This window comes from Zerene cesonia, chromosome 18 (assembly GCF_012273895.1).
Source record: "Zerene cesonia ecotype Mississippi chromosome 18, Zerene_cesonia_1.1, whole genome shotgun sequence".
NCBI lineage: Eukaryota > Metazoa > Arthropoda > Insecta > Lepidoptera > Pieridae > Zerene > Zerene cesonia.
In genome coordinates, this window is record NC_052119.1 from 1,662,316 (window position 1) to 1,676,044 (window position 13,729).

Here is a 13,729-nt window from a genome sequence, read left to right on the forward strand (position 1 = left end):
AAAATTATTTTATTTCGTTATTTACCGTTGAAATTTCCGGTATAATTAAATTAAAAATAATAATAATAATAATAATAAATTAACGTCCTGTTTTGTTTGCAGAAATTATGGAATATTTATAACATTAATTTAGTTAACCTCTATGTTAGAGAAGTTGAAGTTGGAATAATGATTGCCTGATTTGTACCTTGAAATATTTAATTTAATTAAAATAAAGGAGGGATGTAGTGTATGCGCAAACGCATTGGCGTGGCAGTCGCTTACCGGCGTAAGCGAGTGAGCACGTGTTCTGGTCTTCGCATACATTCACATTGCTGAGTATTCAATAACGTGTGTTTTATTGGTATTTGAGTCATTACAGATACTATCATTAAAGTATGTTTTTTTATTTGTAACTCTTTACAGTTTAGACATAGAATGTTTAACATTAAAACTTAAAACTAGTTTGGCAAATATTTACAATGACATACAATATGGTTCGATATTATACTAATATTATAAATGCGAAAGTTTGTAAGGATGTGTGTGTTTGTTGCCCTTTCACGAAAAAACTACTGAACCGATTGCAATGAAATTTTGTACGTAGACAGCTGGACAACTGGAATAACATACAGGCAACTTTTTATCCCGATATTCCTACGAGACACGGACTTACGCGGATGAAACCGCGGGGCGTAGCTAGTTAAAATATAAATCAAAATAATTTTAAAGATTATTTGTTTAAATGTAAGTCATTTGTCTAAATATATTGCCATTTCTACTAAATTCGTTCTGAATACCATAGTATTCAGATTTCTCAATCATTATTTTATTTGTACACAATATATTATGTACAATACAACAAACCTAAAAACTCACGCTCAAGCCTTACACAAGCAGTAATTATAAGTAATATTAAGGAATAGTAAGTACGATAATCGCATTAATTTCAGCTCAGGTGTTTACGAGTGACCTACATCGAAGCCTTTCATATTGCTTCTTGTTACGCAATTCAGAACTTTTTACTTATTTAGTACAGCTGTGTGTACAAATCTCTGACAGTTTGCTGTATTCAGAAAAAATTAAATTTTCTTTTTAATGTCGCGTCTATTTTTTATTTGTCTATGGTCTACCTAATGCATGTCAAACTACCTACTCGAAATTAAAAAGAAGCTAAGTAGAAATTTTCTAATAAAAAAAACTATTTTCATCGAAGAAGGATTTAATGGATATTTCCTAATAAAAAAATAAATAAGTTGAACAATACTTAAATCTAATGACAGGGGCACATTTCGCTAATCGAATCACAGAACTAAAATGTAAACCACCGGGCAGAGTATAAATAAACTATAATAGCAGGTAGACAAAAAGTCGCAGTCAGTCAAAGGTGCAAGATCGTTGACTTGGTGACTCATCGTGCTGCGGCGATAAAATGCCGCGGAGCTTTCTTTAAATTTGTTTATTGTCAGATATATTTATTGTTAAATAATAATAAGATTAGCATACTTTGACAATAGATAAATAATTTATAAAAGATTCGTATTTACGGATATCAATTTGTATAATTTTCCCGTCATTTAAGTCTTCATTTAATGGGAGGCATTTTAAAACATATCTACACAGTTTTTTTTAATTCCAATAAGACCTCGTAGTACGACGACTGCAGACAAACAACATTTTATCGCACCATTCGTTTTTTTCTCAAGATCTAATGAGTAAATTGTTGCCTATAAATGGCACAACCTGTTCATTGTTCCTGTGGACGGGAGCTTTGAGGGAGTGATTCTTTTAAAGTTATTTGTGTCTGTAGTGTGACAAATTACTGGTAGACACATATTTATAGACAACAGAGTAGCAATAAACAATCAAATTATTATCCATAGATAACAAATGTAGATATAAATACTCTTTGTCCATTTATAAACTGAGAGATGTATTTGTTTTCACGTAAGAGTGTATGGTGAAACGAGTTTAAATTAAGGAAAAAAATGTAGTTGTTGGTTTGTTTGTCTTTTGCATCGCATCGGAGCGATTTTATAGTATGATTATTGTTTGAAGATCGTTAGTTTAGACAGTGACATAGGCTATTTTATACCGCGATGAAACATCTCCACGTTAAGTCCTTTGATAGCGCAGACGCATCCGCGGGCGGAGAGCTAGTCATTTACTAAAAGCAGTATTTTCTCCGCCCATAAAACGAATATGGCGTTTTAAGATTCGAATTCAATGAATCCCTATTTCTGTCTACACGAATCGCGGAAGACCAGGAAAAAATAATAAATATTTACAATATACCTTCCTCTGCCCGCATCTGGTGTCAGACATTTTATAACTTTTACCTTTAAATATAATCATTTTCGATCCTTTGATATCCTGATGTTTATAATCGAATGGATGGATGACTACTTCAGTTGGAAACGAAACGTTTTTAAAATTGTTTTATATTTAATTTTTAGTTTTATAGCATTGAAATGCTTTATAAATTAGAAATTTTGAAAGAATAGAAAAAATTTGATCACGAGGCAGGATTCGAACCTGCATATCTTGCCACGGTTTTGCTACGGTTAGGCAAGATACGCAGGTTCGAATCCTGCCTCGTGATCAAATTTTTTCTATTCTTTCAAAATTTCTTGTTTTATATTGTTACAAATTTGTTTTATACTGCATTTGCGAATAGCGAAGCGAACAGTTCTACAGTACAGTATTGTCATAGATAACATAATATCATACCATATACTAATACCAACTGCGCCCCGCGGTTTCACCCGCGTAAGTCCGTATTCCGTTGGAATATCGGGATAAATAGTTGCCTATGAGTTATTCCAGTTGTCCGGCTATCTACGTACCAAATTCCATTGCAATCGGTACAGTAGTTTTTGCGTGAAAGAGTAGCAAACACACACATATCCTTACAAACTTTCGCATTTATAATATTAGTAGGAGGATTATGTTTAAACTGTGGTTTTACATATGTCATATTGCGGTTTTTCAGACGCGAATCAAAGGGGACGAATGGAGAACACAAACAAGTATATTTCTTGAGAAATTTTTTCTATTCTTTCAAAATTTCTCATTTATAAAGCATTTCAATGCTATAAAAGTAAAAATTAAAGTATGTTTCTTTTTTTTTTATTAAGGCTCATTAGCAGTTGTACATCGATACATCAACATAGAATAATATAAAAAAATATATATGTCATAATCGACAACCAATCAAAATAAGCACTGTATGCACTATACAAATGTTTTATTTTGGTTTTACAATAAGAATTCATTTTATAAATAAAATAATAATTAGTTTAATAATTCACAATTGAAAGTATCTTTACTAGAACAGTATACATATTCAAGTAAAAAAAAGTATATAGTAATATAAATAAATACAGTCTGAATAGTGGTTTACGAAGACACTTGTATAGGTACGTATTTTATCGAGCTTTGAGGCGAATGGCGAACCAAAAGCAAATGCCCTAGTGGCAGGTTTGTAGCGTTGTATTATCCTACTATCCTACTTCCTACTTAATATTATAAATGCGAAAGTTTGTAAGGATGTATGTGTGTTTGTTGCTCTTTCACGCAAAAACTACTGAACCGGTTGTGATGAAATTTGGTACGTAGACAGCTGGACAACAGGAATAACATATAGGCAACTTTTTATCCCGTTATTCCTACGCGATACGGGTGAAGCGGTGGGGCTAGCTAGTACCTCATATTTATCTTAAAACGTAGGTATAACCTAGTACCTTGAAAACATGAACCTACATGAAAACTAAAAAGGGCCAATAATAATGCTTTTTATCGCGAAAACAAAATTGAAAGAAAATTTGTAAGAGGCATTTTTCGCGGCGCGCGAAGCCGGTGTATTCCAGAATATAACAAAATTAACGAAGCATTCATGTTAAACTCACTATTTCCCGTTTTTAAAGACAATTACACTAATCAAACGATGATTCGTTCCGACAATTTATTCGCGCCATACGAAACTATAAGGCGTCAAAAATCGAGGCCAAATTACATTCTATTAAATACTTTCGCTACTTCGCTTAAAATAATAAAGCACTCAAAATATTATAAAGTCATCAAAGTTAACATGAATACATCCATAAACACAATAATATAGTTATCAAGCATGGGATTTTCGGCTGTGCGATGTTTGGTGGAAAGATCGTTTTTGTTTGAATCAATTTTAATGATAGTGCGTAACGTGATAGGTCTATTGATCTGTGAAAGTAAAGCGTGTTAAAGCAATTGAATGGTTCTCTTTTATTTCGCTAATTAAGTGAGATATTTTTGTTATCTCACGTCTAAGATTTGTCTGAGTTTTTTATTGCCAATTGTCAAAATCTGAGTGAGTATTGGTCGGCTAATTGCATGAACCAAGTGGCTGGTCTGATTTATATAATCTCCCTTCTCTCTTCCTTCTTATACTCTCCATACTAAAAAAACATCTATTTATTAAAAAACCAAAGCGCAATGAAAATCACGGATAAATTAACGTAAAAATGAGGTCGGACAGTCTTAAATATTTATTTAATTTGCATTCGGTTGCTTTTTTCGCGGTGTAGTAGTTATGAATGTTCTAGCAATTTCTATCTAAATTACCCTGTGAATAATATATATAACAATTACATACAAAGAAAGAAATGAAAATATGTGAATAATAAATAAAAACTCCTTAGGTTGCGAATCCCTGTGTTAAGGCGTTAACCCCAATGTTTATAATCAGCGCAGGCGCCGCTAGACATTTTCTATCAATTAATTGCAGGGAAAGTGCCAAGATTTTTCTTCCTAACGAATTATTGGCAAATTTCAAGTATTCGAATAATCTGTTGTCATGTGAATAGTTTTATTTTATTGTACACTTGCGTCGTTAATTTGTGACTTGTTACCTGCTTTTTTATGTAAGTGCCTTGATTTAAATTAAACATGAATTTTAATTCCTCAAATTACATTTTAAATTTTTCGTTCTCAAAATACTGATAATTATGTAATAGATTTTCACATTTACTTGCATGAAAATGGTATGTCTATATTTAAATTTTAATTACATCTTCAACGATGGTCGTCAACGATTTCACCGCAATCACTAGAGAGTGAACCCAGGGCATTCTTAGGCCTTCTATAATTCCTGCGATGTGACTGGAAAGTTGATACAGATTTATTCTAATGCATGTACCCACCGTGCGAACGTTATTATTTATAGCTGTGCTGGAAAGTGGTTGGAAAAGCTCCCTGACGCCATCTTAAGTGGCGATCGGATACTTGTAATGACTGTTAATTGTCAACGTTGCTCATTATAGACCTGGTTTTGTAAATACTGCATTTTTTGCGTTTCGTCTTAATTAATATTATTTTCATGAACAAAATATCCTACAATTTATGAGGTTGTGTGTCTTGTTTAGTAAAAATCAAAAAAATTGTAAAAAGAAAAGATAGAAAATATAAACATTTTCTACATTGCATCATAATATTTTCAGTCGTGTTTTAGGTATCATCATTCTCGAAGATCAAAGCAAGATTTCACAGGCATCGAATGGCATAATATATTTAAACATTTTGAAAACCAATCACGTAAAAACTACTTGACGTTGCGCAGATGTGACAGCGTACATTTATTTATTAAAACTAAAATTTAAAAACAATATCATATGACCTTCACGCAGTAAGTGTAAGGCTGGTTTATAGCCTGAAACTTGTTTAAATTATATTTAACAGCTCATAAATGGTCAGAATGTCAGAAAATGATACATTGCAGGTCCTTCTTATGTAAGATTCGTGACTACCGTCAATTACAATGAATTATGAGGAGTCTTGTTACTGAAATCTGTGCGATTATTTATTGCTAGTCGTTTGATTACACAAAACAAAAAAGAATCGTCTCTGGTACACCTATAATGATAGTTGACATAAATAAATTACCAAACTATAGCTTTCTAAATTATAATGAAAAAAAATGTACAGCACTATACAATACGAAATATTTGTAACAATATATTCATGATCATTGACACATGATTAATCTAAATTTATAAAAATAACATAATAATTGTATTTTGTCACATAGCAGATGATAATTGCAAATATCTAATGCGAGTATCCGATTTCTAGAATTTTATGCAAATGGCGGCAAAGCGATTTGTTAACATTGTAACAAATTGATCACACATTACGATCCGACTGGTCGATGAAAGTAACTATGACACTGCAAACATAACATATTGAAACATGCGAGGTAATAGCATTATAAAGTGCGGAAAGGGTTTCTCTTTGAGTTTATTTTATTGTACAAGTTTGAGGTTAGGATAGGTTAATATAAGTTTCTGTCTAAGGATTATTCATTATAGTATGCTTTAAAATAGCTGGTTGCTTCGGTACATGTGCATAAAGTACATTTATGGGTATTTATTTCGTGTTGCAGTGTATGTTTGTACGATGATAAATCGCTATGCAGGTTGTATGACTTATTTTTGTGATTGTAATATGGTAATTAGCTATTTATATTATTTTCGTAATTAATCTATACAATTAAAGCTGAAGAGTTTGTTTGTTCGAAACGTCGGGTTAATAATATAATGAATAAATCGCGTTTAAATTCCCTTAAAAAGTCCCCTAAATACATAATACTCGCGTAAAACCAAATTCAAGAGAACCTCTTCCTTTTTTCTTAAGTCGGTTGAAAAAAAAAATGTTATTTGGTTCTGTTTTAAGATTTCAACCGGTTGACGTGATTTTTTTTTGTTTGAAAGGATGTCATGTGGTCACTTTTTAGAAGCAGTGGAGAGAGGGTGGGGAGAGGGAAGTCCCTTTTTGTTGGAAATAATTATTATTTTTGATATATATTACACCTAAACTAAAATATCCACCTTTAATTGAACACAGCCTGTAGCGGTTTCTCAATAAGTGGATGTCTAGACGAATATGACGTCACACTTGCTACCTACAGTGCCCTACTTCTGAACGTTGATATATCACCGATCTGAGCCTCCGTCTACTCTTAGAGGAAATTATTCATAGTCATGATCAGAAGTGATTAGATGGCTTATTAGTTCGATGGAAGTAAGAATATTCAACCAACGGGTGAAATAAAAAAATCTTTAATAGCACTGAATTCGACTTTATCTTTTTACAGACAGTAGTTTTAGGTTCTGAAGGATTCATTCAATATTTGTTCCGAAGACGCAATCAGTATCAGTAATTAGTAAGTAATAACTTAGCCTATAGATGCTTTGATGTTTTCAAAAGATATGTCCAAACACGTTTGCTTCCACGATTTTAGTACATATTATGTAGTTACCAATATACACGAATGGCTTTATATTTTTTCACACATATAAACCCATTATTAGCCGGGGTTACAACCACCGATAAATAATTCCTTCCTTTATTTTTGACATCGGATCTGATACTTAATAAAAATCAATCAAGCCAAGTTATCATCGGTAAGTAATTAGCCACTTTAGATAAGGGGACCTTTTTACTTAACGAATCGCTTTAATATTGCGGAAATGGATATGGACTTTTTAAGTTGATTAATATCTACTAAAGAGAAACGGACGAAATATCTGGCAATACTTACACATGAACGCTTTATATGTGGTTATTGCCAACTTTAAATTTTTGTAGCACCAGGAGATTATACTGGAATATTTGAAATCCTTGTCTGCAAACTGAAATAAATTTACAAACGATACGGTTTTTCTATTTGGTACAGGATGTATCCCTTATTTTTGTCATATTTTAGACATAAATCCATAAAATGGCTATTTGTAGGAGACAGGCATAGTTCACGAGTGAGATTATCAAACTGTTTAAAACTGCAAGTGGAATCATCAACGCATGTACCCAAAGAGTATAGTTAATTCAATGTGACACTTGAGTGTTTATGACACATAACAAAACATCCTAAAGATGTTGCCAGTTGGTGTATAGTTTGGTTACGAATAAAGCTGTTGGAGTGTCACCGAATACGAACCAGGCAACATTTACACCTTTATAATGTGTTAAATTATTGTTTGTAGTTATTATTCTTGTAAAAGACGGACCGAAGGCCGGACGGACCATTTGACTTATAAGATCTAGAACTAGAAACTATAAAAGTTTCGATTTAATGACAGCTTTATGTGCTTAATAATAATATGGAGGCCCGGAGGCCTATTTCCTTTTCCTCACCCGTCCCAGTCCATTCCTTCTTTCCTGTCATGAATTCGTTCCTTTTCCCTTACCCACTAAAAGCGGGCAGCGCATTCGCAGAGGCACTACCTTTGCGAATGTTCATGGGCGGTGGTGATCGTTTACCATCAGGCGAACCACCAGCTCAGTTGCCCGCTATGACATAAAAAAAAAAAAAAAAAAAAAAATAATAATAATAAGATAAACTCATGGAATTATTCTATTGTCTCCGATCCTAGGTAATTAAATCAGTTCGTTTAAAGTGGATCAAAATCGAATCTATGGGTTACATTACTATTACTAAAATAGATTTTGCTAATAAAAACATGTTTAAAAGGCCGAATAATCGCCAAACATTATCACGATCCTACAAGTGAACAAATGCCTACTGTCTCGAATGTTCCAGAAGCTTCTAGAATCGCAAGAAAAAGCCGTCACTAGATAGGTGGCTAGCCATGATCGTGTTTTAGCCCATTACATCATATCCTCTGGTACGTGTTATCACGATAAATGATAACATTGTAGACCTTGTCCGCTTTGTGTCCTATCAATTATCTAAACGATGCTTAGCGCTGATTTATCTGTCAAGTGAGAAGAAACACCACTGCCTGTGCCAATTAGATTTCTAGTTGAAATTGTACTATCGATTCTCACTTTTCACATGTAATATGGTTCTCCTGTGCATTTCTTTTCTCATAGTTATGTTAAACAAAATTGGAATAAGAACAAAACAAGATATATAGTAATCATTAAATTAGAAAAAGTTCCCAGGAGAAATTAAGAAAGACTACGACGGTCTCTTGTTATAGTAACGTGTGTTAAAACAGAAACAATCAATCTTAATTTAACGAATTACTTTACATCATTCTTTTTACATAGGAACTATTACTTTCTATATGAACTTCTTCGTCATTTCTTCGTCTTCTTTTGTCCGTACTCGATCCGATCTCATTGGAATGATTTGTATACCAACGTCACTATCTTTTCTAAACTCGAATCTAACTCGAAACGAATCATAACACATAGTACCAATTCGACCTCATTACAGCTTGTACTCACGTTCGCTGAGAGCATTAAAATCTCGTATATCGTGACACTTAATCGCTACGATTTTTTACCTTTGATTACTTATAATTCAGCTTCTTACTGCAATCACAAGTGGACCACCCGATCAACTTAACGTACAGTTTAATAGACATGTTATAATTGGTTTGACTTACGACTGCAATATCAATGTAATTGACTATTTAAGTGTTAATTCCCTTATATCCTGGCTAGGATTTTTGTTCAGTCCAATTTGTGCGTGCTTAATTTCTAGGTGGAATTAACTGCTAATTATAACTATTATTGTTTTATAATATAACACTATGTGCTTATCCAGGCTACGATCTATCCATTCACAAAATCCAACTAATTTTATAAACGCGAAAGTTGATAAGTATGGATGGATGGATGGACGGATGTATGGATATTTGTTACTCTTTCACGCGAAAACAGCTTATCGTATTGTATGAAACAAGAGAACAAAGATAGATTATAGTCTGTATCAGCACATAAGCGTCACCCACGTGGTACCCGAGTAATAATTAACAAACATTCATACTTACAAACATTCGCGTTTATAATATTCGTCTGATGATTTTGGTTTGCGAAATATAAAAAGCATCATATCTGTTTTGTATTAAAGGTGTAATCAATGAGCCTCATAACGGTATTGAGAGATTCATTCGGCTTAACCAATATATCCATATATTTTGAGTAGAGAGTATTTGTACGTAATAATTTAGGAGCACTAAATATTAATTAGGGCCATAGATGTGCATATAACTACATTACAAGGAATAAGTAACTATATATATTTCATTTCATAGTAATTTGAAAATATGTAACACCTTTTTTTCAGTAACACATGTCTAGTTTTCCCTTGTCTATAACTCTTTCTAAATACTCCATATCTCAAATATAGACTATCAACTTTATTACTAAACAGTACCAGGTTACAAATTGAAATTTTTCAGTATTCAATTCCAATTACATATTGAATTAGAGTAAATAATCTAAAAGAGTATATACTATTTAATTAGAAACAAGTATACGAAAAAAAATCCAGCTGATATGTATGCATTTTTGTACCTTATTTTCAATCTAACAGTATGATATTTGATTTGAGGCTTTATAGCATCCAACAGGGGCCTCAAACCACGCTTAGTTTGTATTTTAAATAAGATACAAGTAGGCGTGGTGACGCTTCAGATGATTAAAGATAACGACCGTGGATATCTCATTTAAAATTCAGTTTTAAAAAGATAAGCCCGACAGCTCATATCTCCTACAGTATAATATTGTTTTCGGTTTTATTTTTATTGTATATTTTCGATTTTGCAAATATAATTTGCGAAACTGATTCTTTATAGATAAAAATCTTTGTATTTTATAGATTCTGTCATCCTTCATATACTAGTATGTGAATCTCTTTGATAGAATTTTATTTATTAGATCGACGGTATAATTAATGTTTCTTTAAGTATGAGCTTAGAGTTACAATTGCAAGCAATAAAATCTAGGATTTCGTAATAATTGTATGATGAGGATGTGAATGAGAGATTATGACGGCGATAAGTTATGATTGCGTTCGTAGTTATTGTAATAGGCTCATCTTGTGGCCACTCCGTCGAGATTAGTCGGACTAGTAAAATGAGGTCAAAGGTTCTAGATTGCTATTAATTTATAAAACTAAACATTAAGTTATTTCATCCGTTAATAACTTGTAAATACCATGACATTAACATTCAAAACACTTACCTTGATTCCAAGCAGACGTTATGTTCTCGTGGTAGAAGTATTCAGTTTCTTCTTCATCAGACCACAGCACTCCCTCTATGCTGGACGTGAATGCCTGACCGTCAGAAGGGTCCAATATAGATCGCCTTGACAGCTGGTCGTAACTAGGCGGCCTTGACAGCGATTGCGTGGATATATCGGCCAGAGACGAGCGAAAATTCTTTACGCTCCTACTATCTATGGGCCGGTAATATCTCAAGGATCGTGTGTCCTCTGATTTGATGGATCGCAGCGAGCGGCAGTCATAATTTGGACCGTCATTTGTTATGTCGCCTAATGAGACTTTAAAGTTATTTGATGCTATGTCGCCTAAAGGCACTTCGCAAGAACGCCGTTTCATGCTAGTTTTTTGAGAAGGCGCCTCGCCTGTAGCTTGCATGTGCCGGCTTACACCGGCGCTATGCAGGAATTCGTTTGAATTATACATTTTATTACACTATCTAGTAGGAACTATTATATGACTGGGCATTTGGAATTATTCGTTCGATTGGTTCCACGTTGAGGTATCTGAAACAAAAAAAGAATCAAATGTTAGGCATATTATTATTTTTAAATGCGATATTTTTAATATATGTATATGCAATTGTAAAATAATAATTTGTTTTGGCGCCATCTATGCACGGAGATGAAAACGAATGTAACGTTCTCGTGTGAGTGGAAAATGTTCGTGAGGACAAATCTCGTGTGACTAGTTGTTTTGCTTGATTGGTAAGAGATGGCGCTATTTTATAAAAATAATTGTTTACTTTATTGAATAATATAAAATTTTGGTAATTGTAACGACTCATGTACAGTCAAGAGTAGAGTAATTTATGTGTCTGTAGAATTTTGCTTGTTTTTATAATGATCAGTTAGATCGTAAATTTTATCACTATATATATAACTCTCGAACATTTTTTTTTGTTGAAACATCCAGGAAGTTGGCCTACCTAACCTGATCTATTATTAAAGCGCGGGTAAAACTAGAAGATAAAGATCCCTATAATCCAATTCCACTGAATAATCCCCTGGTATATTAGGTTAGATACCAATCAAATTTCCTCCAATCACGGCCTCTATGTATTTACGAACAAAACAAATAGAACGATGACAATAACGGAGCGCAGAAAAAGGTTATAGAGAGATTGTCTTCGGCGTTGGCAAATACGAAGGAAATGAAATCGCCACAGGCCACTTAGTTTTAATACATCTTATTGCATTTGTATTGTTGAATACTCTTCCAGAATTTTGTATCGATGGTTATACATATTATTATACAAGTATAACACTTCTAGTCTTCTATGAATTATTGATTTAAGTGTATTTGAAATTGGTGTTTTCTTTAATTTCTTTAAACTATGAATTTTTTTGCAGAGTTTAGTTCTATTCTCTTAATTAGAATAAACTAAGCCTGAACGTTTCTTCATTGGGATACTGAATATTACAGATTTATGAAATAAATGCCATATTTTATGTTTTTAATACTGACACTAGGTACTAGATATATGTCCGTTTGAAGTGTTTGTTATGGAAATTGCCTCCTGAATTTAAAACACGTTTACGTTAATGTTATTTAAAAGCTTTTATAAACGATTCAAACGGACAAATGTATGCTATACGTCAAATAATTACGTCAGACCCTCGCGCTCGCAGTGACATGAGGTAATTCTCAATTTAATGCCCCAAGAGTGGCTATTAAAGCACTAAGACCTTAATTACAGCTGTAATACAAGAACTATTATGCGAAGCACTCATAACTTTGTCGAGATGACACTTTGTTGTAAATTTTATAGCGCTTACGCTGACAATCCGGCATCAAGACGGTGCTGAAACTCGGCCTTACATTGTAATGAATTTGATATTTTCTTGTAGTGTATTTTATAAAGAATATTAAAAACAGTATTGAAGAATTTTTAATTCAGAATAAAATAAGCATATGCTATGAAATTTTACTATGATCACTATGTAGGAAACAATGATTCTCCTTTTACATGCAAACATTTTGGGTGTGATATTCGTTAAGTTAACAATGTTCTATTGAATATTTTTTAAAACAATTACAAGCCTCAAAAACAAAAGTTTGTATGCGGAATATGGAATAATCCTACTGACATTATTGGCAATAAATCATCTTTAAGGAAGAAATAGAAAAGTGGTCCTTTAAACTGTTTTAGGCATAAGAAGTTAAATCAGAGTCTGATGACAGTAGACGGACGGTATCATCATCATCATCATCATCATCAGCCCTTATATGTTTCCACTGCTGGGACACAGGCCTCCTATGAGGGTTTAGGCCATAATCCACCACGCTGCCAAGTGCGGGTTGGCAGATGTCACATGTCGTCGAACTTTTGATTCTCGGACATGCCGGTTTCCTCACGATGTTTTCCTTCACCGTTTTAAGCAGTGGTGATGTTATCTACATGCGCAGATAAATTGAAAAATCAATTTATTTCCTGCATGCTCGCCCGGTCTCGAACCCCGACTTAATAGACGGACGGTATATAAACTATAAAATATAAGCAATTTCTACAGTCAAATTTAAGATTTAACTATAATCTATACTAATATTATAAAGCTGAAGAGTTTGCTTGTTTGTTTGAACGCACTTATCTTAGGAACTACTAGTCCGAATTGAAAAATTATTTCAGTGTTAGAAAGCCCATTTATTGAGGAAGGCTATAGGCTATATACGTACAACGGGCGAAGCCGGGGCGGACCACTAGTTATTAATAAAAGAAATTAGAACCGTCATACCGTT

General features: G+C 33.1%; 1 protein-coding gene across 2 annotated transcripts in view; it reads right to left on the reverse strand.

Moving 5' to 3' along the window:
• The window catches only part of LOC119833962 (protein TANC2), a 189,733-nt gene that overhangs the window by 125,084 nt on the left and 50,920 nt on the right, over positions 1-13,729 (reverse strand). For both annotated transcript variants that reach the window (XM_038358214.1, XM_038358213.1), the window contains exon 3: positions 10,951-11,496. In XM_038358214.1, the coding sequence (XP_038214142.1) occupies positions 10,951-11,416 (466 nt within the window). In that variant the 5' untranslated portion in view covers positions 11,417-11,496. The remainder of the gene's footprint in view (positions 1-10,950; positions 11,497-13,729) is intronic.